Source organism: Coregonus clupeaformis, unplaced genomic scaffold (genome assembly GCF_020615455.1).
Source record: "Coregonus clupeaformis isolate EN_2021a unplaced genomic scaffold, ASM2061545v1 scaf0025, whole genome shotgun sequence".
In the NCBI taxonomy this organism is placed as follows: domain Eukaryota; kingdom Metazoa; phylum Chordata; class Actinopteri; order Salmoniformes; family Salmonidae; genus Coregonus; species Coregonus clupeaformis.
Genome location: NW_025533480.1, coordinates 521378 through 547446, shown reverse-complemented (window position 1 = coordinate 547446; position 26069 = coordinate 521378). Strand labels below are relative to the sequence as shown.

Genomic DNA, 26069 nt, shown 5'->3' with positions numbered 1-26069 from the left:
CCACCCCTCTGACCTTCTCCTCCAATGGGTTTTGAGAAGGAGGCGAGGACATGAGGAGTATGCAATTGAGATTCTCCCATATTCTCAGTATTTAGTGATGTTTTAGAGCCCACTCCCAAAGTCTTACGAGTGCAGCTCATCAAAAGCCCTCTCTCTCTCTCGCTCTCTCTCACTCTGCCTTTTAAAAAGACCCCAAATAAGCTCTCTGGGTTGCTAGGAAACCTGACTTTGTAATTCCCCCTCTTTCAGTGTAGCAATTTATTTGAAATGTTCTCTTTTTTTATTGAAATATGTCTGTTCAGAAATGCAAAATGCAAAAAGCATGGATATCAATCCCCTTTCCATATCTATACCCAAAATGTCACAATTTACCTTCTTCCAGTGTTGCTCTAAGAGAGACGTTGTCTACCTACATGTTTCCTTAGGAAAGCTCAATTTCCCATTGTCTTCCCTGTGTTGAAAATTAACATATTCCCAATCTGACAATGTTGATAACCAGACACAAACATATGTTATCATCAGAGATTATATTGGAATCTAACGTAATCTAACCTCATTTTTCTGTGTTCTCCAGTGTGCAGCTCCGAACCTCAGAACATGCAGGCGGATGCCCAGAATGACACTACTATCATGGTGATGTGGGAGCGCCCCCGTGTGGTGTATGACACCACCATCGACTGGTACTCTGTCACCTACCAGCGGCTGCAGGACCAGAACCAGCCCAAACACGAGTACCGCACCGACGGAGACCAGGACGTGGTAATACACCTGTCTACTTATCCATCTACTGTTGCATACCAGTCAGTGCTGGAAGGGACTACTTGTCTGTCTGTGGGTCATCTCTCTCACTCTCTCCATCTCTCCCTCGCTCTCTTTCTCTCGCTCTCTCTCACTCTCTTGCTTTCTCTCTCTCTCCCTCGTGTTCTCTCTCTCATGATTATTTTCTGAATAACTGTAAAATGTAAATATTGTGCTGTTCCTGGAGGCTGTTGTCGTAGTGATAACCAAAATATACCTGTAAACCATCTGGCCAAAGGTTTACAATATACAATATCAATACAGCTGTGATTGTTTTTGTTGTGTGTGTGATGGTTAGTATTCATCTGACCCTATGTCCCTTCTTACACAAATCGATAGCATTGCATTTTAGTCAGAAATCAATCTCATTTGTTAAATAGGGTGAATAAAGCTGAGACAAGCAACTAACTGTCACTGCTGTGATTGGCTGACTTATTGACGAGTGTGATTGGCTGACGTATTATTGATCAATCACCCTCTCTCAGGGGGCCATCATCCCCAGTCTCCTGTCCAACAGCAGCTATGTGGTCCAGGTGGTAGCTGTCTGCACCAATGGCCTGACAGGACGCTGGAGTGACCAGATTATAGTGGACATGCCCCAGGAGGACCCGGGTGAGACCAGCTATAATCCACAACCAAACATTTTAACGTTAAACCTGTCACAAGAGACTAGACCAGCTTCTAAAAGGGATTTTTAATCCAGGAATCTGTGTCCAGCGTGAGCCTATACTACTGAGATTCATAGGAGAGAGTAAAGTGCTTAGGTTAACGGACTTGAACGTTGAAGTAAGTATAAAAGTTATCAAAATAGTTGTGCTCATCATGATAACAGTTAACGGACTTGAACGTTGAAAGTAAGTATGAAATTATCAAAATAGTTGTGCTCATCATGATAACAGTTGTCTATAACCACCCATTCTCTTTTCTCCAGAGATTGAATCTGATCCAGACAATAGGGAACCTGTGGATATATTGGAACAAGTAGACCAGATCCCAGTAGACCAGAACCCAGTAGAAGAGAGCAGAACCAGAGAGGGTCGCCAGCAGATTTTCCCTGACCAGCCCTCCACCACTGCTGCCTCCCAGGTGATCTCTGTGCCAGTACCACCAGGGACCAGAGATGACCAGAACCGGATCGACCAGAACCCTGTGAACCAGTCCAGAGTGGACAAGACCAAGAAGGACCAGACCAGGAAGGACAAGAAGAAGCAACGTATCCTTCCGCATCGCCCCTTCACCAGTGCCGCCTCCAACGGCAAGAGCGCCATCTGGGTCACCATGGTGACCGACCAGCCGGGCTTCCTGATTCCCGTCTCCCGTACGACCAGCCCGCCACCTGTCCGCCGGCGAATTACAGAGGAGGCCTCGTTGTCGTGGTCGCCTCAGCAGAGCCAGAACCAAAACCGTGGTTCCGCTGCCCAGAAACCTGACGTTTCCGGTGTCAGCCTGCTACCACCAGATGGCGATATGTACACCCCTCCGGCGGGGGGCATGGTGGTCACTGATGTTTACTACGAGGACGTTGTAAACACCACTGCCTTAGAGTTCGCAACTACGCCATCTAAAACAACGCTGAAAAAAACACTCAGTCCTGTTACTGCCAGACCTAAAGTCACAATGAAAGGACAGGACAGGGGCTTGGTTTTGACCACCATGCTGTCTGATAACAGAGTTAGCACAGTGACAAGGGCCACCCCTATTCAACAGACCCTGGTTTCTGTAACCTCAACCCCCTCTGTGCCCTGGATCAGATCTAGGACTTCAAGTCCCAGCAACTCCCTCTCCACGGCCTACGGCTCCTCCACTACCTCAGGCCTCGTCAAGGTCGTACAGAACACTACCCAGCCCATATTTACCGGTAAGAAACACATATGTACCCTGCAACCCTACATGCATGCTGTAAATGTCTGTGTGTGTGCATATAAACTAAATTACACATAACCTTTATGCCTTTCCCTCTCCTCCTGTTGTCAAAGCTTGCTACTGTATAGTGCACTCTTAGATTGTTTGGTTGTGTGGTGGTTGTTTGATGGTTGAATTATGGTTGTATGATGGTTGTATGCTGGTTGTTTGATGGTTTTATGGTGGTTGTTTGATGGTTGAATGATGGTTGTATGATGGTTGTATGCTGGTTGTTTGATGGTTTTATGATGGTTGTTTGATGGTTGTATGATGGTTGTGTGATGGTTGTGTGATGGTTGTTTGATGATTGTGTGATCTGTACCTCTCTTCTTTGCTCATCTGCCTCTCTCTACATCTGTGCTGTTGATAATGGTGATATTGACGCTTAGACCTACAATGGTGATGGTGGGTGTTAATAATGATAGTGGAGAAGGGACTGGCGCTCTACTGGCTGGTGGTGATTATGGTGGTGATGTGCTGTAACAGTCCAGCTCTCGGTGTCTGTCTATGGTGATCTACCTTTTTCAACTTTTCTCTCATCCTCTGGCTGCCCAGTGGTTCATACTGGGACATACTGGTACTTCAGAGATCCATGTCTTCTACCAATATCCAGTGGTGGTGGTATTCCTATGCCAGTCTGTCTTCCTTCCCTTGAATCATAAGGATTCACATCTTATGTCTTCTTCTGGGACTCTTTTCCCGCCTTGCTGTGGGTGAGCTGGCTGCTCCTCCGTGACTCCAGTCTGCCCTCTGGTGGCTGCTCTGTATAGGCACTCAGACTGTGGTTGTTGTGCTCCTCTTCTCCAGGTCTCTGCTCTTCTATCCTTCGTTCTCTGGGGGTCTGATGTAGTGTCTCTTTGTTAAGTATTCAGTTTAGTGCTTATTTTCACACTCAGTCTGACCAGACAGGCCTCTCTGTTCCAGTCAGTACCAGCTTTCAGAGGGGGACTTGGGTTCAGCAGCCCACAGAACCTCTCAACTTTCCAGCCCCATACCCCTCTGTCTCCCTCTCTGAAGAGGATTCTAGCACCCTGCACCCTACTCTCACACCCTCCCAAGGGGGCTACACCACCTTGCACCCTTCTCTCAGCCATTCCGAAGAGACAGCAACCCTCTACCCGTCTATCACCCCCTCCAAAAAATACACAACCCTCTCCCCCTCTGTCTGCCGCTCTGAAGAGGACCCCAGGTCGGACAGACAGACTGTGACCTCTCAGGTTGGACAGACGGACATCAGTGGGTCAGGCTCTGGCCTCTACGGGAACGGGGTCACCCTAGGTCACGACTGGCCGAGAGGGGCGACACTTTCCCTTGGGACAGACCTACGTTCACTCACACTGGCCTCAGCCCTGGACACAACAAAGGAAGAGACACAGGAAGAGAGCAGCGGTGACTTAGAGGGTCTTTCCTCTAGCTTCCACTTTGAGAGTGAGACTGGTAGTGGTGTGTCCGAGGTGGACAGAGCAGGGGCCAATCCCCAGGGGTCTGTGGTGCTGGGTGAGGCTAGTGGGTCTGGAGATGGAGAGGTCCTAGTGGAGCTGCCCAGCGCTGGTAACTCTGGTATAGAGCTGCATATCCCTGGTATAGATCTACGTGTCCCTGTCATCCCTGACAGCAGGGCTGTGGAGGAGCTGAGGAAAGGTAACATCATGGTGGCGGGTTAGGAATCTCCAATCATGGTGGCGGGTTAGGTGGTGTTATTCAGAGAGTGATATGAGATTTCCTTGTGTAGGAGAGGAAATATGATTATGGCATTTATACTCAATGAGGTGGTAACAGATTTCCTACTAATTGAAATTAATAAATTATGTGTTTTTAAATCCAGGGTGTGTGCGTGTGCATACAAGGCTGTAAATAATAACCCATTCTTTCTCCCCCCCAGAGATCAGTAACAGCAGCCATGAGTCAAGGGTAGAAATGGTGGGAAGTGTTGCTGAGAGGGAGAGGAGGACAGTGGTCCCTCTGGCTGTGGTATCCACCCTCACCATTATCTGTCTACTGGTCCTGGTGGGCATCCTCATCTACTGGAGGTACGATTAGCACACCGCACTGTTAGCCGCTTTGTAATTTTATCAGTAACTTACTGTATAAACTGAATACAGTAAATTACCGTACAATCCACAGTAAAATACTGTACATTTGTTTTACAGCACACTGTAAGACCTTTCTATAATTTCAAAACCTATCAAATGCACAGTAAAATACTGTAAATGTGTTTTACAGTATTAATTATGGTGCATTGTGGTGAAACATTGTGTGAGGAGAAAGAATCGCTGTCTCAATAACATATTTTAAGGCGTGCATTGGCTATATTTGTTTCACCAGTTAGTGAGAGTCCTGTACCAATTTAAGTGATATGTGGTAGTAGTTCCCTAACAATTAAATGTATACTGAACAAAAATATAACTGCAACGTGCAACAATTTCAAAGATTTTCAAAGATGAGTTACAGTTCATATAAGGAAATCAGTCAATTGAAATAAATGAATTAGGCCCTAATTAATGGATTTCACATGACTGGGAATACAGATATGCATCTGTTGGTCACAGATACCTTTTAAAAAAGGTAGGGGCGTGGATCAGAAAACCAGTCAATATCTGGTGTGACCACCATTTGCCCCCTGCAGCGTGACACATCTCCTTCACATAGAGTTGATCAGGCTGTTGATTGTGGCATGTGGAATGTTGTCCGACTTCTCTTCAATGGCTGTGCGAAGTTACTGGATATTGGCGGAAACTGGAATACGCTGTCGTACATGTCGATCCAGAGCATTCCAAACACGCTCAATGGGTGACATGTCTGGTGAGTATGCAGGCCATGGAAGAACTGGGACATTTTCAGCTTCCAAGAATTGTGTACAGATCCTTGCGACATGGGGCCGTGCATTATCATGCTGAAACATGAGGTGATGGCGGCGGATGAATGGCACGACAATGGGCCTCAGGATCTTGTCACAGCATTCTCTGTGCATTGAAATTGCCATCGATGAAATGCAATTGTGTTCATTGTCCATAGCTTATGCCTGCCCCTACCATACACGTGGTCTGCGGTTGTGAGGCCGGTTGGAAGTACTGCCAAATTCTCTAAAACAGCTCTGGTGGACATTCCTGCAGTCAGCATAGCAATTACAGCGCCCTCAAAACTTGAGCCATCTGTGGCATTGTGTTGTGTGACAAAACTTCACATTTTAGAGTGGCCTTTTATTGTCCCCAGCACAAGATGCACCTGTGTAATGACCATTCTTGATATGCCACACATGTCAGGTGGATGGTTTATCTTGGCAAAGGAGAAATGCTCACTAACAGGGATGTAAACAAATTTGTGCACAAAACTGGAGAGAAATACATTTTTGGTGCATATGAAAAATGTCTGGGATCTTTTATTTCAGCTCATGAAACATGGGACCAACACTTTACATGTTGCGTTTTATATTTTTGTTCAGTATATATAGGGAATAAATCAGAGTAGAAGCGGGTCTTAAACCTTTTAATGGCTGAATATTTACCCATGTCCATTTGATCTGTTTTGCCATGTAATCACGGCCAGTTTGGAAGCCTTTGATTAGGCCTCTAGAAGTGCAAGTGATATGAAACACCTAGAATTCCTTAATATGCAAATGCCTACAGCCAACCTGCTTGCTCTAATCCCTTGTAATTACAGTAAAATACTGTAGTTTAAAAACATAGTTTAATAGTCAGTTTTACTGTATTGTACTGTGTTTCATTGCTCTGTCATCAAGTTACTGTAAATATCTCAGTATTGTATTGGCACTATCCAGAGATATATCATAAGGTAGCTTGTTGTAATTACAAGTAATGGAGAAGCTTTTTACTTGCTATGATTGTGATTTTTTTTATCAACCTTGGTTGAATACACTGACTGTAAGTTGCTAAGGACAAGATCGCCCGCTAAATGACCAAAATGTAAATGTGAAAATGAAAACTTGCAAAGAACACTGGGTAATATGTCACTGCATGGGTAATTCCAATAATATACTGTAATTAGATTACAGTCACATTTTTGGTACTGTACAATTGATTACTGTAAAATGTATTACAGTAGCTGTACTGTAAAATAAATTACAGGAACTTACTGGCCAATTGCTGCCAGTAAGTTTCTGTACATTTTACAGGAAATGTTTTACAGTGTGTGTTCAGAAATGTATTGTAAAGAGCAGGTATGATTGTCTGCCCTGTAGAATTGGGAGTCGTGTCAGCTCTATTCATTATATTTCAATTTGCAATGTTTGTTTAACAGAAACTGCTTCCAGACGGTTGAACTCTACACTGAAGACACCGCCTCACCCAAAGTCATCTCTGCTCTGTCTTCACCTCTGCTGCTCGCCACAGGTAACACACGCACTCGCACTCACTCACACACATACACACACACACACACACACACACACACACACACACACACACACACACACACACACACACACACACACACACACACACACACACACATACACACACACACACACACACACACACACACCTTTGTCCATTCATTCCTGTCTGTGTTTCCAGAAGAGCACGAGGCACTGTCAGTGAAGCAGTTTGTGAAGCACGTGGCAGAACTCCACCAGAACAACACCTTCTCCAAGGAGTTTGAGGTGAGAGAGACATCAACCTGATACTACTGTATGTATTATACGTGCTGCTCTTAATGCTCCCCAGCAGTATTAACATCACTTAGACACAGTGTTGTAGTCATGGTTGGGATGTGACCCTCACTGCTTACTAAAGCTGCCATTATTCCTTTCTAATCAATAAAAGTGTATGTTAGTTCAGAGTATAACTGAACTCAACACTACTGGTAAGTGAGGCATCCTGTCTGAAAGGTGGCACTGTCTGAAACAGAAACGTTTGTTTAATGGCCAATGAGAATAGTTAGAGAAACATTTTAGTTGTTGTCTGTAGATGTTAATATGTGTTTAGATGTCCCTATCTCAGTGTAACTGTTGTGGTTGTGGGATAGCATGTTGAGGGTGTACTGTATGTTAGGGTGAGGGACTACATTACACTGTCTCTGTAGGTAACCTTACTCTGGTAAAGCCTGAACATAGCTATAGACACACAGAGTTTGGCAAACCTTTTAGACATTTTAATGGGTGCCATGTTCACACCACCCATTCCAAGACAACGCTCCAATAGAATGTTTGGTGTCAACATGGCGTACAGTTTGCAACACTGTGTGTATCAGTAGGTGACCCCACTACCTCCAGACACATACACACACAGAGAGCTGTTCCTCATGTTTGTGTATCTGCACTGACTGGTCACTGTGTGTCTCCCAACCCCTCATCGCTGTGCTTTCTGCATTCTCACCCACTCCTCCCCTCCTCCCCTCCACCCTCCCACCACCCATTCTCACCCCTCCTTCCTCCCCCTCCCATTAGATTGTGACAGAGTGTTATGAGGTAAGACTCCCTTTGTGTTAGATTAGATATTCACAGTGTCAAAGATGTGATCTCATCTTATCCTGATTCATCAGGACTTCCTGATTCTTTGACCTTTGACCTCAGAATCAGGAAGACCTTTTCTCTTTATCCTATCATTGGAATTGACTGATAGTGTTTTCTTTGTTGCATGGATCACATCTCTGAGTAGCTGTACTGTCTGCTTTCATGTATTTTAGTGTTTTCTTGTTTGTTGTGTTCTTCTTGCATGCTACCTTCTATTTGATAATTGGACTTGCGTGTTGGGCTCCGGCCGGGTTGTGTGTGTTGGTTCGTAATGGCTCAGAGTGTGTGTGTGTGCGTGCAGATGTGTGTACTCGGGCTCCCGAGTGGTGCAGCGGTCTAAGGCACTGCATCTCAGTGCTTGAGGCGTCACTACAGACCCCCTGGTTTGATTCCAGGCTGTATCACAACCGGCAGTGATTGGGAGTCCCATAGGGCGGCGCACAATTGGCACAGCGTCGTCCGGGTTTGGCCGGTGTAGGCCGTCATTGTAAATAAGAATTTGTTCTTAACTGACTTGCCTAGTTAAATAAAGGTAAAATAAAAAAATAAAAATAGGTAATTGTTCAATTTGTGTGACTGAGTACCAGTGTGTGTTTCTCTTTCAGGAGGTGCAGGCGTGCACGGTGGAGATGGGCATCACCACTGACAGCTCCAACCACCCAGACAACAAGAACAAGAACCGATATATCAACATCATGGCCTGTACGTCACTCACTCACACACACACAGACACACACACATACACACTATGCATTAACCCTCTTTGTTGTTCTAGATGACCACAGCAGAGTCAAACTGCTGGAAGAGGCAAAAGGTGGAGACTACATCAATGCTAACTTTGTTGATGTAAGTAGCTCCTCTCCTAATCATTAATATCCATATCAGATACTGAACATGTAAAGGGGATTAGTATAGAAATACAGACTGATTGGTCTGTTTGTGTTCCTGTCAGGGTTTTGAGCGTACGAGAGCCTACATTGCGGCCCAGGGGCCCCTGAAGTCTGGGACAGAGGACTTCTGGAGGATGGTGTGGCAGGAGAATGTTGGAGTCATCGTCATGATCACCAACCTGTTGGAGAAGGGACGGGTCAGTTAGTCACTCAGATAGACTGCAGGCTGGGGCACTGTGTTAATGTGTGTATTGTTACACAGTTTAAACATAAAACATTGGTTCAAGAGGAAAGAAAAATGGAACATAACTATGTTTGTGAGGTAACCTGGGAAAGGTTTTTATATGACTTTTATATATGCTGTTTTTACCATTGTGTGACTGAGGCTCTCTCCCTCTGTGATGTCAGAGGAAGTGTGACCAGTACTGGCCAATGGAGAACCAGGAGGAGTATGGTTATTTCCTGGTGACCCTAAAGGACACCAAGACCCTGGCCTACTATACCCTGAGGACCTTTACCCTCAGAGACACCTCACAAAAGGTCTGGACACACACACACACACCTTGAAGAAGATGCACTGCAGTGCACAGAGCATCTAGTCTTTTTGACCCTGCCTACTGTGTGTTGTACCTGCAGGCTTCCAAGAGGGGGTGCTGTGCTGAGAGGACGGTGGTCCAGTACCACTACACCCAGTGGCCTGACATGGGCGTGCCTGAATACACCCTGCCTGTCCTCTCCTTCGTACGCGCCTCGTCCCAGGCCAGGACTCAGGACATGGGCCCTGTCCTCGTACACTGCAGGTGGGCTGGGTGTGTGTGGGAAGGGGGGGGTTAACAACCAGGGGGAAAGGCGAAAATATTGCGTAAGAAAGGTTTGATTAACAGTATGCACATCCAATGGCTTTGTGCAGGTGGTGAATATCCAAGTATTCATTTCTGAAAAGGGAAGCATTGTGTTGTGTGGGACTCTCTCACAAGTATGTTCTGTGTGTGTAGTGCTGGTGTGGGGAGGACAGGGACCTACATCGTGCTGGACAGTATGCTGCAACAGATCCAGGAGCAGGGAACAGTCAACATACTGGGCTTCCTCAAACACGTTAGAACACAGAGGAACTACCTGGTACAGACGGAGGTAATACACACACTTGCAGGAGCAATTAGGGCAGCGTTTCCCAAACTCGGTCCTGGGGTACCCAAGGGGTGCACATTTTGGTTTTTCCCCTAGCACTGCACAGTTGATTCAAATAACCAACTCATCATCAAGCTTTTATTATTTGAATCAGCTGTGTAGTGCTAGGGCAGAAACCAAAATGTGTACCCGTTGGGGTACCCAGGACCAAGTTTGGGAAATGCTGAATTAGGGTTAAGTACCTTGCTCAAGGGCACACCGGCAGATTTTTCACCTAGTTAGCTTGGGGATTCGAACCAGCAACCTTTCGGTTACTGGCCCAACGCTCTTAACCGCTAGGCTACCTGACGCCTTTATGCCCTGCTTTGATATATACAGATCTGAAAATATTGGAAAGGTGAAAGCAACAAGGCTCTGTCCAATAGGCAAACTTTGAAAATATAGGAGCTAGGGGGAAGGGGCTAGAGATTGAAATGCAACCGGCCCCAGCCCTGCTGTATGTGATGTGAGTGAGAAGTCTCTCTCTGTGTTATGTCGCTCTGGTCCTCAGGAGCAGTATGTGTTTATCCATGATGCCCTGGTGGAGGCCATCGTCAGCAGGGACACTTTGGTGACCTCTGACCTGGTCCACTCCTACGTCTCTGACCTGCTGACCACTGGGCCCTCCGGCAGGACACGCATGGAGAGACAGTTCAAGGTCAGAACACACACAGAGATGGGGGTTTGTCCCAAGTGGAACCGTATACCCTACTGCGCTACTTTCAGGGCCCTGACTTGGGACCTGCTCAAACACTTTGAGAATACATTGTCTCTACCTTCCTCCTTTCTTTGAAGTAATGACTGATCTGGCATGACTTGATTAGTGAAAGCCATGGAGCGGGAATGATGGTAATGTGTTGGTATTGTGGTTAATCTGATAGCGTTATGGTAACATTTACTACTGTGGTGTTATAGCTGATGAGTCAGCGTAGAGCCAGACAGGCTGACTACGCCGCTGCCCTGAGAGAAGGAAACGCTGACAAAAACAGGACCTCCTCTCTCATGCCTGGTGAGTTGAAGTAGCCAAACACACACAACAGGATATAGTTGGTAAGAGACAGATATTCAGTCAATACTAGGAATAGGTTCTCCTCCATCTATGTCTTATCCCAGCAGAGAAGAGAAATGGGCAAAATAACATTTTGATTCAGAGCAATACAAAAATTGAATAGTTTATCTGAGCAAACCAGAAATCTTTCAATAAATAAATAAAATACTTTAGGACCACTTGAAAATAATAGATTGTGTGTTTCTGTGTGTGTTACAGTGGAGAGATCCAGAGTGTGTCTGTCCTGTCCAGTGGAAGGAGACTCTTCAGACTACATCAACGCTTCCTATATCATGGTAAGAGTAAGGTTGACCATTTGATAAGGCCCCTTATAAACGCTTTATAGAGCATTCACAGGGTCTTCATAAACACTACATACACTGAGTGTACAAAACATTAGGAACTTCTCTTTCCATGACATAGACTGACCAGGTGAATCCAGGTGAAAGCTATGATCCCTTACTGATGTCACTTGTTAAAACCACTTCAATCAGTGTAGATGAAGGGGAGGAATCAGGTTAATGAAGGAATTTTAAGCCTTGAGACAATTGAGACATGGATTGTGTATGTATGCCATTCAGAGTGTGAATGGGCAAGACAGAATATTTATGTGCCTTTGAATGAGGTATGGTAGTAGGTTCCAGGCGCAACGGTTTGAGTGTGTCAAGAACTGCAACGCTGCTGGGTTTTTCACGCTCAACAGTTTCCTGTGTGTATCAAGAATGGTCCACCAACCAAGGTACTGTACATTCAGCCAACTTGACACAACTGTCCCTTTAGAACGCTTTGACACCTTGTAAAGTCCATGCCCCGTTGAATTGAGGCTGTTCTGAGGGGATGCAACTCAATAGTAGGAAGGTGTTCCTAATGTTTTGTACATTCAATGTAGATGCTTCACAAACCATGTAGAAGCGAAGTCATATGTGTGTTCCAGATTCATGTTGTTTATTTTGACTGTGTCTGTGCTGTGTTCCAGGGTTACCACAAGAGCAGGGAGTTTATCCTGACCCAGTCTCCTCTCCCCTCCACTGTCTCTGATTTCTGGAGAATGGTCTGGGACCACAACTCACAGCTCATCATCTCCCTGCCTGACACACACACAGCACAGGTAGGTAGGTAGCACTACACACACACACACAAACACACACACACACACACACACACACACACACACACTGGTCAACAGTATCACACCTATAACGCTGTTTCCATTGTGTCCTATCAGTGCGAGGGGGAGGAGTCTTGTGTATACTGGCCCAGTAAGGATCAGCCAATCAGCTGTGAGGGTTTCATAGTGTCGTTCTCTGGAGAGGACCACATCTGTCTGGCCAACGAGGAGAAACTGGTGGTCCACGACTTCTTACTGGAGGCCACACAGGTGAGGACACACACAAACACACAGAGATCCAACCACACACACGTGCACGCTCGCACACTCATACACACAGATCCAACCACACACACACACAGCCCAGCTAGCACATAACATTCTGAAAACCATATGTTTCTTAGATCTTGGTGAGAGCATGGTTGTCCTATGGTTATTTTGCATACAACCTTCCCACAACTTTCTGGGAATGGTGCAGGATAGTTGCTTGCCTTTGGAACATTCTCGGCACATTTAAGGAACTTCAAAAAAAAAAACGTTATTTTCTTGGTATTTCATTACTTTAACAGAACATTTCCTAAAAGTTCAAACATGGTTACATTTCATTTCAATTTTGGTAATGCTCTATTAACGTTCTCCAACTAGATTGACATTGGGAATGAGAACTTAAACATTCCATTCTCAGCATCTACAAAACTCTCTCTATCCTTTATCTTGTTAAGTGTGTTGAGGTGTGTTGGCCACGCCCACTAATTGGCCACACCTGATCTTAATGAGTGCTTGTTTCCTTTGAAATGGTGTCTGCTTTAATAGACTAAAATGAACAATATGGAATGCTAGCTTCATCCTGGTGGCACAGTGGACTAATTCCATGGATTGAGAACAGAAGATTACAGGTTTAAATCTCACTGATGCTGTGTCACAATAAAACATAAATGTGTTTGTGTGATTAAAACCTTTTACTGCAGTGAACTAAATCAGGTTTATACAGAGTGTTTCTTGGTAGTCTTAAACAAATCTACTTTGAAACAAAAGTATACACCTCACACATGTGGTTATGGGCTTAAAAAAAGAAGACACCTGTAGAATGTCAGTCACATTTTGAGTTTGCATCCCAATATTCCACTTTATATACATCACAGAAGACTGAAATATAACAAAACAGTTTGACATAGAAACACCGGATTTTCAGCATTTAAAAAATAATAATATTTATTAATTATGAAATCATGAAAAATTTTAAGAACATTCCACCCATGAGCCCACTAGAGGGCAATTTGGTCATTTGACTGCAGGTAAGGGCTACTGCCTAAGGAAATTAATTTCCATGTGTTCCATCTGTGCTTGGAGTTTAACATTTTTTTTTAACCCAAAATAAACTAGCAGTGTTATTAAGTCTTATTGAAACATTCAGTTAACATTGTTAAGGTAGTTATTAAAAAACCTCAAAATAACCTATATTTTCTGTTCTCAGAGCGTTAATAAAACCTCCCAGTGAAATGTTCAAGGAACCAGAGTAAAATGTTCTCAGAACCTCCCTGGTTGCGAACTAAAAATAAACGTTCCCATAACAGGCTACATTTTCACTTCTGTTCTCAGAATGTTTAAAAAACGTTCAATTTTACCGGTCAGGAAGCGTATGGCTTCATTCCCACAACCAATGTGAAACCAAAAACATACGTTCCCACAACTTCCAAGGAACCAAATGTGCTAGCTGGGAGAGATCAAACCACACACAGATCAAACCAGACACACACACACACACAAATGAGGACCACACACAAATGAGGACCACACACAAATGAGAACTACACCTACATACACCCACACTCCTCTCTCCCTCTTCCCCCAGGATAACTATGTCCTGGAGGTGCGTCAGTACATGTCCCCCAGCTGGCCCAACCCAGACAACCCCGTCAGCAGCACCTTCCAGTTGCTCAACATTATCACAGAGGACAGCAGACGAAGAGAAGGAACCATAGTCGTACATGACCGGTGAGTTACTCTTCCCCTCTGTTAATTGGGTCTTCTCTGTTCCCTCTGTGTTCTCTGTGGCTGGGAGGGCACCTGAGGGCTGTCAGGGTGCGAGGAATCTTAATTGAAGACTGTGTTAACTCACTTAGGGAGCTGGTTTCACTGATTCACCACATAAAGTGCTTTTTGGTCCAGAAGTAGTTGGCTTAATCTGTGTTTGTGAGAAAGACTTGGTTGTTTTCCCCTGTCTGTGTCTGTGCTAGCCTGGGTGGCTCGATGGCGGGGCTGTTCTGTGCCCTCACCACCCTGGCACAGCAGCTGGAGCAGCAGGGCTCTGTGGACGTGTACCAGGTGGCACGCATGACCAACCTCATGAGGCCTGGTGTCTTCAACGACATGGTATGTCCTGGAACAGCACACACACACACATCGTACACACAACACACACAACAGTTACACACACAACACAGCAACTCGGGGAACATAGCACAGCTCATACATAGACACACACATACTCACACCAGGCTGTACTCATAGACTAGACCTAACATAGTAAACGTAAATCCGGGACATTCAAATGAGTATGATATGTTACGTTTGGTATGGTTACATAAGACAGAAGATTACTTAAGGCAAAAACGAAAGGACAGGAGTTGGTCAGGGTGGATGGGTGGTTGTATAATGCGAACGTCTAGCAACCCAGGTTGCGTTTTCAAATCTCATCACGGACAACTTTAGCAACTTTGCAACTACTTTCTACTTTTTAGCTACTTTGCAACTACTTAGCATGTTAGTTAACCCTTCCCCAAACACTAACCTTAACCCTTTAACCTAACTCCTAACCCTAATCTTAACCCTAACCTTAACCTTAACCTTAACCCCTAGCCTAGCTAACATTAGCCACCTAGCTAACGTTAAGCATTAGCCACCTAGCTAACGTTAGCCACAACTAATTGTAATTCGTAACATATCATGCACATTGCAAATTCGTAACATATTGTACGAATTGCAATTCATAACATATCATACGAATTGTAATTCGCTAATGCTAATATTAGCCACAACAAATTGTAACATATCATATGTATTGCAAATTCATAACATATTGTCCAAATTATAATTCGTAACATATCACACGAATTGTAATTTGCAACATATCATAAGAAATGGTTTATGGACATCCACAAATGAATACATACCATACCAAACGGAACTTATCATATTAATTTGAGCATCACGGATTTACATTTACTATGTTACGCCTACCCCTGAGTCCAGGTTGCACACACACACACACACAAACAAGCACACCTTACAAAAACAGCTCACATAGCTCACTATGTTAGCTCTCACACACACCTGCACACCATACACAGTTTGCTCACTCGCACACTGCTCACAAATCGCTCTCACACACACCTGGCCAGAGTGCGAATTATACCATGACATTCGTGGGGTCTCTATTGAGTGCACGAGCTTGTGTGGGCCTAATAATAAAGACGTCATTTAAATGGTAAAAATGACTTACCTTTTAATGTGGCATGAACACAACCAGTCATGATATTTTCATATGATTGTCAAACAAATCACTTCAAAAGTAGGTTACCTGTGCATGTTTGTCCACTCAAAAATTATTCCTGCATCCAAACTGCATGTATACTCTCGTCGTTTGATATTCAGCGATTGCCATTGATTAGGTCTACATTAATTGATGCGTCTTGCTGACAAATTGACCTTTTTTGTAGCCTAAAAAGTCAGCTTCCTATACTTTCAATGCATTTTTCTGAAAAAGGTGGGTAAACTTGTGTTTACGCTCCACTAGGCCTACACAACTGCTGTAGCCTACCCTCTCAGCCAAGGCAGTTTTACACACATGAACATACGCAGAACAGGTAGCTTACATTCAATATAATAGTTGAGTGAAAACATGTTTTACCCCCTAGTTCACAATTGTCCATAACTCATGAGAGAATGCTTGGAGTCTTCACAGATCGTGTGAAATAAAACAAACACTACCTTTCTATCCTTACATTAATAACATTTATGGCTGTGTTATTTGTCATTATTAAGCATTTAACAATTGAATTAGAACATCGAACTTAAACCCTGTACAAATCATGGATCTTGGAGATCTCTGAAAAAATGTGTAACTATGCCTACGTAACACGCACCTGAAAAACAAAGCAATGAGCGCTCTAAACAGCTGACTGACAAAAGCAAACAATGATAAACCAATGGATAAATCTAATGCATTGGAATAAAGGCTATTTTTGATCAAGGACACATGGCAAATAAATGGCAAAAATACTTAGTACAAAGGAAAATTGATGCGTAAAAGAGCTCAGCTCAGGCCGAAATTCAGCACTACTAAGTGGATAGCTCAGCCACATAGAAAGAAATGGTTTAAACCATGACAGAGCGGTGGGGGTGTTAGTTTCATTTGGAAACTTTTATTTTAATATTTACCACTGAATTTTAAACAAATAGAAGAATGGATAAATGTGCATTATTTAGAGACTTTTGCTGCATTTAGGGGAGCTAACGTCTCATTCAGGGGAGCTGAGCCCCCCCCCCGGCTCTCCCGTAATTCGCACCCTGCACCTGGCCCATCCTGTACTGACTCTTGTCTTTCACTGCTCCACTCCTAGGAGCAGTACCAGTTCATGTACAGGGCCGTGTTGAGTCTGGTGGACAGCCAGGAAGACCAGAGGGCCCTACAGTCCCCTGAGACCAACGGTTCTATCCCCCTGGGGGCCACCACTGCAGCAGAGAGCCTAGAGTCCCTAATGTAACCTCTCTCACACACACACACAGACTACAAGGAGCACCACATACTCTGGGAGATACACTGTGAGAGAGATTGCCTTTTTTTTATACCAGTCGTTTGCAGCATGAGCTAGCCACTAGCGAATTGTGATTAATAGGCGTAGCTCACTATAAAATACATGACATTATGCATCCAATTATCAGAATAAAACATACTGTTTGTCATGTATGACACACATTGCATCTGGCTGCTAGGGTTCTGGTGTAATGTGCCTTTTGTAATTCATGTTGTACTTTAAAACTCTTTTGATACTATGTCTTTGTGACTAATGCCAAATGTTCTTTACTCTTTTTTTAAAGGTGACCACTGTCTTGCTTAAAGTTTAAAGTTTTGGAGTTATTTGATTTAACTATCTATCCCTTTGAAATGTCTTAATTGTATGTAATTACTTAAAAGGGATAAATATCCTTCCCATGTCATTATATCTACTATATGTTTCTTCTTGCTCTTGTGGATGACTTGTGTAAATACTGGTGTTAAACATGTAGAATAAGAGATGATCAGTTTGAAAGGTGGAATTATATAATATTATCTCATATTATGTAAATAATAATAATTGACCACTATCAAAAGGCCAAATGTATTTATACCTCTAGATTTGATATTTTACTATGGAGTTGGCTTTCTATCCATTTACAAACGTTATTACTATGTTTTTTTTGTCCGTTTTTTTAGTTCAAATGTCGATAATGCTTTTAATATTTCTGAAATGTTTTGGTCTTTTTTAACATTATAATGAGGCATGGAGTTTCAGTAGTCATAAGATTACTATAAACAGCACTGTATATTTGGGTTTGAACAGGATGAGTAAAGATGTTATCTACACCTTAAACTCGTCATTTACTATCACAACAAACTCTTGTCATTGTCTCAGTAATCTTTCCTTTACCCCAATGAAACTCTTTCAAAAAACAGTTTAGATCCATGCTTTTATTTAAACTAAAATACAAGAGCATTGTGTGTGCAAGTTTCAGGAATACCTGTACATAATTGATAAAGATAAATAAATAAACTAATCAAATCAATTTCACAATCTTGATAGTTAAACTGAGATTGAGTCAGAAATTATACTTGCATTAGAAAGTATAGCTATACTTGAATTATACGTTAAATATTGATGTACACAACACAGATCCGTCATACAGAAAATAAAGTGTATATAGTGCATAACACATATCCCCAAAGTGCAGTGAGAGTATGCATGTCCGTCCTATAGGTATGTTAACATCATTATAATATAACACATCATTATTATATGGCCTATTCGTTTGTCACACACCCAGTGCACTTGACCTGGGTAAGATATGCCCAGTTCCAAACCAACCCCTATAATAATAATAATAATAATAATAATAATAATAATAACCCTACCCCTTAGACGCTAGTGTAGATATGAGGGGACTAGATAAGATCTACTTTAAAGGAAACTATGATGTGGCAAGTGAAACTTTGCTTCTTGAAAGTCCAATATCTTGACAACTTGACTGCTGACATGCAAACATTTTGGTATCAACAATGGACTAATGTTACAAATAGAAAAATATAGTTTTTGAGTGGAGTTTTCCTTTTAAGTGCCTAAGGGGTAGGTGTCCATTTGAAATACGGCAAGAGTCATGGTTAAGCACATATCCCACCCACCCCTCCCTCCGTTCCCCTCTGCATGTACAAAGTTAAAATAGTTTTTTTTGTGGAATAATATACAGAGTTATACAAATATAGGCATAAGAATAATCGGAAGCATATTTAAATTCCGTAGACTGATCTCTGGTTGTAAAATAGACATTTAGTTTTTAACACCCCTTTTCCTACTCTACAGCACCACAGGGGTTCATGTTTTTCAAGCTATAAGGTATGAAATGACCTGAAATGAATCAAAATTATTAAAAAATAATACATTCTTGCTTTGGAAGATTAAGGCAAGTCGGACATTAAAAATATATATATTATATTCAAGCACAGTTAGTATATTTTATATATATATATATATATATATATATATATATATACTGTATATATACTGTATATATACAGTACCAGTCAAAAGTTTGGACACACCTACTCATTCCAGGGTTTTAATAATAGTGAAGACATCAAAACTATAAAATAACACATCTGGAATCATGTAGTAACCAAAACAAGTATTAAACAAATCAAAATATATTTTATATTTGAGATTCTTCAAAGTAGACACAATTTTCCATGATGACAGCTTTGCACACTCTTGGCATTCTCTCAACCAGCTTCATGAGGTAGTCACCTGGAATGCATTTCAATTAACAGGTGTGCCTTCTTAAAAGTTAATTTGTGGAATTTCTTTCCGACTTAATGCGTTTGAGCCAATCAGTTGTGTTGTTACAAGGTAGGGGTGGTGTACAGAATATAGCCCTATTTGGTAAAAGACCAAGTCCATATTATAGCAAGAACAACTCAACATTTCAAGAACTTTGAACGTTTTTTCAAGTGCAGTCGCAAAAACCATAAAGCGCTATGATGAAACTGGCTCTCATGAGGACCGCCACAGGAAAGGAAGACCCAGAGTTACCTCTGCTGCAGAGGATAAGTTCATTAGAGTTACCAGCCTCAGAAATTGCAGCCCAAATAAATGCTTTACAGTGTTCAAGTAACAGACACATCTCAACATCAACTGTTCAGAGGAGACTGCGTGAATCAGGCCTTCATGGTCGAATTGCTGCAAAGAAACCACTACTAAAGGACACCAATAAGAAGAAGAGACTTCATTGGGCCAAGAAACACGAGCAATGGACATTAGACCGGTGGAAATGTGTCCTTTGGTCTGATGAGTCCACATTTGAGATTTTTGGTTCCAACCGCCGTGTCTTTGTGAGATGCAGAGTAGGTGAACAGTTGTTTTCCGCATGTGTGGTGCCCACCATGAAGCATGGAGGAGGAGGTGTGATGGTGTGGGGGTGCTTTGCTGGTGACACTGCACACAAGGCACACTTAACCAACATGGCTACCACAGCATTCTGCAGCGATACGCCATCCCATCTGGTTTGCGCTTAGTGGGACTATCATTTGTTTTTCAACAGGACAATGACCCAAAACACACCTCCAGGCTGTGTAAGGGCTATTTGACCAAGAAGGATGATGGAGTGCTGCATCAGATGACCTGGCCTCCACAATCACCCGACCTCAACCCAATTGAGATGGTTTGGGATGAGTTGAACCGCAGAGTGAAGGAAAATAAGCCAACAAGTGCTCAGCATATGTGGGAACTCCTTCAAGACTGTTGGAAAAGCATTCCGCATGAAGCTGGCTGAGAGAATGAGGGTGGCTACCAAAATATATTTTGATTTGTTTAACACTTTTTTCGTTACTACATGATTCCATATGTGTTATTTCATAGTTTCGATGTCTTCACTATTATTCTACAATGTAGAAAATAGTAAAAATAAAGAAAAACCCTTGAATGAGTAGGTGTGTCCAAATTTTGACTGGTCCTGTGTATATATGTAAATTTTTTGATTCTCTATTTGTTTAGAAAGCAAGCATACACCTAATCACAGTAGAGTAACGTCACAGGAAGCGTAGCTGGCTCTAAAGTGTGTGTGTGTGTGTGTGTGTGTGTGTGTGCGCGTGCGCATGCATCTTCCTCAGCTCAGGAGTGGTAGCTGGTTTGAGCGTGTACTGCCTCCCCCCATACACCCCTCTTCTCTGTTTGTCCTCCCCTCCATCGCCTCCCTCTCTTTTCTCCAGTCATCTGCCTCATCCCTCTCGTGTGTCTGTGACTCTTAGTTCCCCTGGGAACCCTGTAAGGGAGAACAAGATAAAGAGAGAGGAAAGGTTAAGGTTAGGGGCTAATATTGAAATTAACACCATGCAAGAGGCTTCATAGGATATGTGTGTGTGTCCTCTCCTCACTGAGTTGGTTCTCTTGCGTTTCCAGCAGTCAGGGTTGAGTCTCTTCTGCTCGTCAGCCAGAGCCTTGGCCTCCATGGTGTACATCCTCCTCTCCTCTCCTCGCATCTTCTTCCACTTCTCTCCCAGGATCACACTGATCGCTCTGAGGGTAGCACACACACACACACACACACACACACACACACAATAATGTGTTATATTTACTTGATTGAGTAGTCCAGTGAATTTTAGGATTTGTTTGTACACACAAACGCGCACACACACACACACCTGTTGTCCTTCCCAGGGTACATCTGGGTGTACTCCAACCTGAACTTCTTTGCGAATAGCATGAATGCATTCATTGGCCGCTTGCATTTCGTGGGCGAAGCCCCGCCGGCTGTTCCCAAGTCCAGCTGGCTCTTAATTGGCTTGTTGCGGTGTGTGTCTTGGTCGGGGCTGACGGCGCCCCCGCAGGACTGGGAGGTCCTACGCTGCCGGGCCATACTGCTCAGAACGTACACCGCCGACGAGTCCAGGGGAGTGAAGTCATAACTGATGTGAAAAACATAGGAACACAAAGAAGAGTCACACACTGAGACCTGAGAGGCTTTAGCTCTGTAGCTCAATTGGTAGCGCATGGCGCTTGTAACGCCAGGGTAGTGGGTTCGATCCCCGGGACCACCCATACGTAAGAATGTATGCGCACATGACTGTAAGTCGCTTTGGATAAAAGCGTCTGCTAAATGGCATATTATTATTTAGCTCAGGGGGCTAACACAGTCTTGAGCCACGGTTCAAATCCAGTGTGTCACACATGCGTTGTAAACTACAGAATGGACACTACTACCGATATTGAACTAATGCTGAGGGGTTTTACCTCCTGAATGTGTCGAACACCAGGGAGTCGTCAGTGTGGACGGCATCTCTGTGTCCAGGAGGCAGACACACGTCTCCCACCATCAACTCATAGCACGGGATCCCATACTGCACCACGGTCAGACTGGGGTAGAACGATGACCAGCCTGCCACAGGAACACACACACGTTATAAAAACACACCTTACACACACACACCTTATACATACGTTACACACACATCACACACATCACACACACATTACTCACACCCAGGCCTCCTACCTTTGTTTCTGACGTAGAACGGGTGGTCCAGCTTACACTCAGCGGACAGAAGCCACTCCCCACAGGCACCTGGGTCAAAGGTCAGCTTGAAGACGGACTGGCCGAACGCCCGGCTCTCTGTGTGGGACACCAGCCTCAGGCCCTCACGACCATAGCCCTGAGGACAAGACACAACAGAGTTAGTGATGGGGAACTGTACTCACAAGGGGCTCACAGGGAGATAGGAGATGATAGGGCAACATATTAAAGAATTTCAGTTAATCTGTGTTCCTCAGGAATGCATTAGTCCACTGAGCTAGGAGGATGTGGTATTGCCTCTAAACGAGTATGTACCTTCAGGGGGTGGGATATAGCCTCTGACTCATCGTCTGAGTGTTCGTCTGACACCAGTTCCTCAGCATCCTGCCACTCCACACTAGAACCCTTATGGAACCGCAGACGAGTGCCTGAGGACACAGGAAGAAATATATAGATAATAGATTAATGATCATTACACAACAAGGTCAGGCATTCGGGTCCCAGAAATGATCACATAAACGTATACACTCAGTGGCCAGTTTATTAGGTACACCCATCCAGTACCGGGTCGGACCCCCCCTTTGCCTCCAGAACAGCCTGAATTCTTCGGGGCATGGGTTCTACAAGGTGTCGGAAACATTCATTGCTCAATTGGTATCAAGGGACCTAACGTGTACCACGAAAACATTCCCCACACCAATACACAACCCAGCCTGTACTGTTGACACCAGGTAGGATGGGTCCATGGACTCATGCTGCTTACGCCAAATCATGACTCTGCCATCAGCATGACACAACAGGAACTGGGAGTCGTCGTGCCACTCCTCAATTGTCCAGTGTGATCACGTGCCCACTGGAGCCACTTCCTCTTGTTTTTATCTGATAGGAGTGGAACCTGGTGTGGTCGTCTGCTGCAATAGCCCATCTGTGACAAGGATCGACGAGTTGTGTGTTCCGAGATACAGGTTCTGCACACCACTGTTGTACTGCGCTATTATTTGTCTGTTTGTGGCCCGCCTGTTAGCTTGCACGATTCTTGCCATTCTCCTTCGACCTCTCTCATCAATGAGCTGTTTTCGCCATCAGGGCTGCCGCTGACTGGATGTTTTGTGTTTGTCGCACCATTCTCTGTAAACCCTAGACACTGTTGTGCGTGAAAAGCCCAGGAGGGCAGCCATTTCTGAGATACTGGATCCGGCATACCTGGCACCGACGATCATGCCACACTCAAAGTCACTTAGGTCACTCGTTTTGCCCATTCTAACATTCCATTGAACAGTAACTGAATGCCTCGATGCCTGTCTGCCTGCTTTATAGAGCAAGCCACGGCTACGTGATTCACTGTCTGTAGGAGCGATCCATTTTTGTGAACGGGGTGGCGTACCTATATATATATATATATATATATATATATATATATATATATATATATATATGTTTATATATGTACCTTTGAGGAAGCAGTGCCAGGCAGTAGGGGGCCAGGAGTGGCTCCAGCCCATGTCCTCGTCATCAGACACAGAGGAATGACAGGACACAGCAGACTCACACTCACTACTGACCTGTAGAGAGGAGAGAGACCAGAGGGCATTATCACCAAAGTAGGATCAATTAGTTAGCTAGCTAACTTCCACTTGTATTCTCAAACAACTCCATATTTCCTAATTCATGGGGAAAGATGATCGACTTGAAATTTTATAATTGACTTGATATTCTTAGTAAAAGCAGTGCTGTGTTTGCTGCACTGGTCCAGTGTTGCTAACTGGTGGATGTAGTGTAGCATAACAGATCTTACCCTGACTAGCCTGCTGCGCTCCCTGTGTTGGCCTCTAGAAGGCAGGCTGCTGGAAATGAGGGGAGGCTGGGTGTGGGGAGGCCGGGCGTAGGAATGGAGGTTACTACTGGTGCCAAAGACGTGGACAGGAGTTGACCTGTGGTAGTTAGAAATGAACAGCTATAAAGTATTAAAAGGGGAGCAGGTGTGTGTGTGTGTGTGTGTGTGTGTGTGTGTGTGTGTGTGTGTGTGTGTGTGTGTGTGTGTGTGTGTGTGTGTGTGTGTGTGCGGTACAGTAACAGCCCTACCTGACGACCTGAGTGGAGCCCTGTAGCAGAGGACTCTGGGGGCCCGTGGCGATGTGAGCTAGCTGTGTGAGCCAGTGTGTGTCCGGGGGCCCGGCCGTGTGAGTGTTTGTGTATCCATCACGTTCCTGATGGGACACCCCCACCCCCACCTGAAACATGACGGGGGTTGTCTGGTCCTCCTCCACCTCCTGCAGCTCCGGAAGGTCATCTAAGGGGAGATTATAGAAATATAATAACTAGAATGATCAGAGTTCCTTTAAGGGGTTAAATATATAAATAGAATAGCTAGAATGAACAGAGATCTAAAAGCATGATGTTTCACAGTAAATCATGAATTATGTATTTGTATCACTCTGCTTTGGCTGCAAAATGATGTATAAAAGGTGCTTTATAATTTAAAAGTATCATAATGATTTACCATAATATTTACCTGTATAAAGTATAGCCTACATTACACATCTATAATCACATCATAAACATGACATTGGCTTATTATTACCGTATTCCATGTGGCTGTCACTGGTGGGGCATCCGGGGAAGGAGGGCAGGTGTTCTTCACACTGGAGCAGGTCCAAGCCCTGGTCTCTATCTGCCTCTGGCCCTGGCCCTGTGATATCCAACATACTACTGCTGCTGCTCAGAGGACTTAACTTCCCACACCATGTTATAATGCTTCTTTAGGTCATCTGACTGGACACAAACACACACACACACCATCCATTAATCCATTAACGTTTTATTAACAAAGTTATTGAATGTGAACACAATACAATTGTTATGTATTACTAGGGTGAGCACATTTAAAATACCCAAATGCGGGACAACAGGATGATTTTACGAGACTTTCGCGGGACAGTGTACCCTGGTGTACAACATTGGAAAGGAGGGTTGAAGTGGGAAAAGAAGGGGTGAGATGAGGAAAGGAGGGGTGGGGGCCTGGGGGGATTGTTCTTATGCAGAACAAATTACGCCTATGCCATTTGTAAAAAAAAAACTAAAAAAAAAAAAACTAATATAATTGTATAAACAACGTACCATCATAATGAGTAAAATTAGAGAGATAACTTTTTCCTCTCGATTTCGCAACAGCGTCATGTGATGCAGGCCTTGTTTATAAATGTTCAGGACATCGCGCATGCGCATGTGAGCTCATTCATTCAATACCGTGAAAGGACGATAACTCACTCGCATAAGTTTAAAATCACTAAAATATCTCACAAATAGTTATACCCGGCTGCATTGACAGCAAACTTTATTACTGCCGAGTGATTTGGTTTACAACGAAATACTTACATAGTAATATACGTTCCCATTGATTTGGCAAACGCAACCTAGTTTGGCGAAGGCTTTGTCAAAATACAGAAGTGTCGAGCTCGACAGAAAACACAGTTTAAAAATCGACGACAAGTATTGGACCTTGTGCTGCAATATGCAGAAAATAGTAAAACATGTCACGAGGAGCAAATGTCAATATTTGTATACAATGAAATGAAAGAATGAAAGAACCTATACATTCGTCTCTTGCTCAAGCTGGTAAAAAAACTAAACGCCAACAATGACATTTGTATGCGATCTGACATGTCATTCGAAACTGAAGGAGGCAATGTCAAATTCGCCTTTTTCCTTTGTGTCTGTAAGATTCTGTTATTTATATCTTAATTTCATTGAATTAAAACGCTTTGTCTACTGTACTTCTAATAAACTTTCTTTACAACTCACCAAAACAGTCGCCATCAGCGAGAAGTGCGAGAGTAAAATATTTTTCTTTTTCGCAAACATTAT

The 26069-nt window shown here is 43.6% G+C and overlaps 2 protein-coding genes across 4 annotated transcripts in view; one reads left to right on the top strand and one right to left on the bottom strand.

Annotated features, from left to right (window-relative positions):
* The window catches only part of LOC121543666 (receptor-type tyrosine-protein phosphatase zeta), a 56120-nt gene extending 38111 nt beyond the window's left edge, over positions 1-18009 (top strand). The window contains exons 9-29 of one of the 3 annotated variants that reach the window (XM_041853711.2): positions 575-759; positions 1284-1410; positions 1730-2656; positions 4583-4730; positions 6958-7049; positions 7233-7318; positions 8105-8125; positions 8776-8872; positions 8946-9016; positions 9123-9257; positions 9469-9600; positions 9697-9860; positions 10056-10191; positions 10739-10885; positions 11143-11236; positions 11495-11571; positions 12252-12383; positions 12501-12653; positions 14236-14378; positions 14621-14756; positions 17006-18009. In XM_041853711.2, coding sequence (XP_041709645.2) covers positions 575-759; positions 1284-1410; positions 1730-2656; positions 4583-4730; positions 6958-7049; positions 7233-7318; positions 8105-8125; positions 8776-8872; positions 8946-9016; positions 9123-9257; positions 9469-9600; positions 9697-9860; positions 10056-10191; positions 10739-10885; positions 11143-11236; positions 11495-11571; positions 12252-12383; positions 12501-12653; positions 14236-14378; positions 14621-14756; positions 17006-17149 — 3347 coding nt within the window. In that variant the 3' untranslated portion in view covers positions 17150-18009. Of the gene's footprint in view, positions 1-574; positions 760-1283; positions 1411-1729; positions 2657-4582; positions 4731-6957; positions 7050-7232; positions 7319-8104; positions 8126-8775; positions 8873-8945; positions 9017-9122; positions 9258-9468; positions 9601-9696; positions 9861-10055; positions 10192-10738; positions 10886-11142; positions 11237-11494; positions 11572-12251; positions 12388-12500; positions 12654-14235; positions 14379-14620; positions 14757-17005 lie in introns of those variants that run through there. The other 2 variants (XM_041853712.2, XM_041853713.1) reach the window with 2 other exon arrangements.
* Positions 18010-20566: 2557 nt separating this feature from the next.
* On the bottom strand, positions 20567-26064 carry LOC121542516 (HMG box-containing protein 1-like). Its single transcript, XM_041851910.1, has 11 exons — positions 26007-26064; positions 24787-24977; positions 24288-24495; positions 24001-24136; positions 23656-23767; positions 22521-22633; positions 22188-22344; positions 21926-22070; positions 21337-21600; positions 21067-21208; positions 20567-20954 (listed from the first exon to the last, which is right to left on the bottom strand). Exons 2-11 carry the CDS (start codon positions 24908-24910, stop codon positions 20937-20939), a joined length of 1419 nt encoding a protein of 472 aa, XP_041707844.1. The 5' UTR covers positions 24911-24977; positions 26007-26064; the 3' UTR covers positions 20567-20936.
* Between the last annotated feature and the right edge of the window lie 5 nt (positions 26065-26069).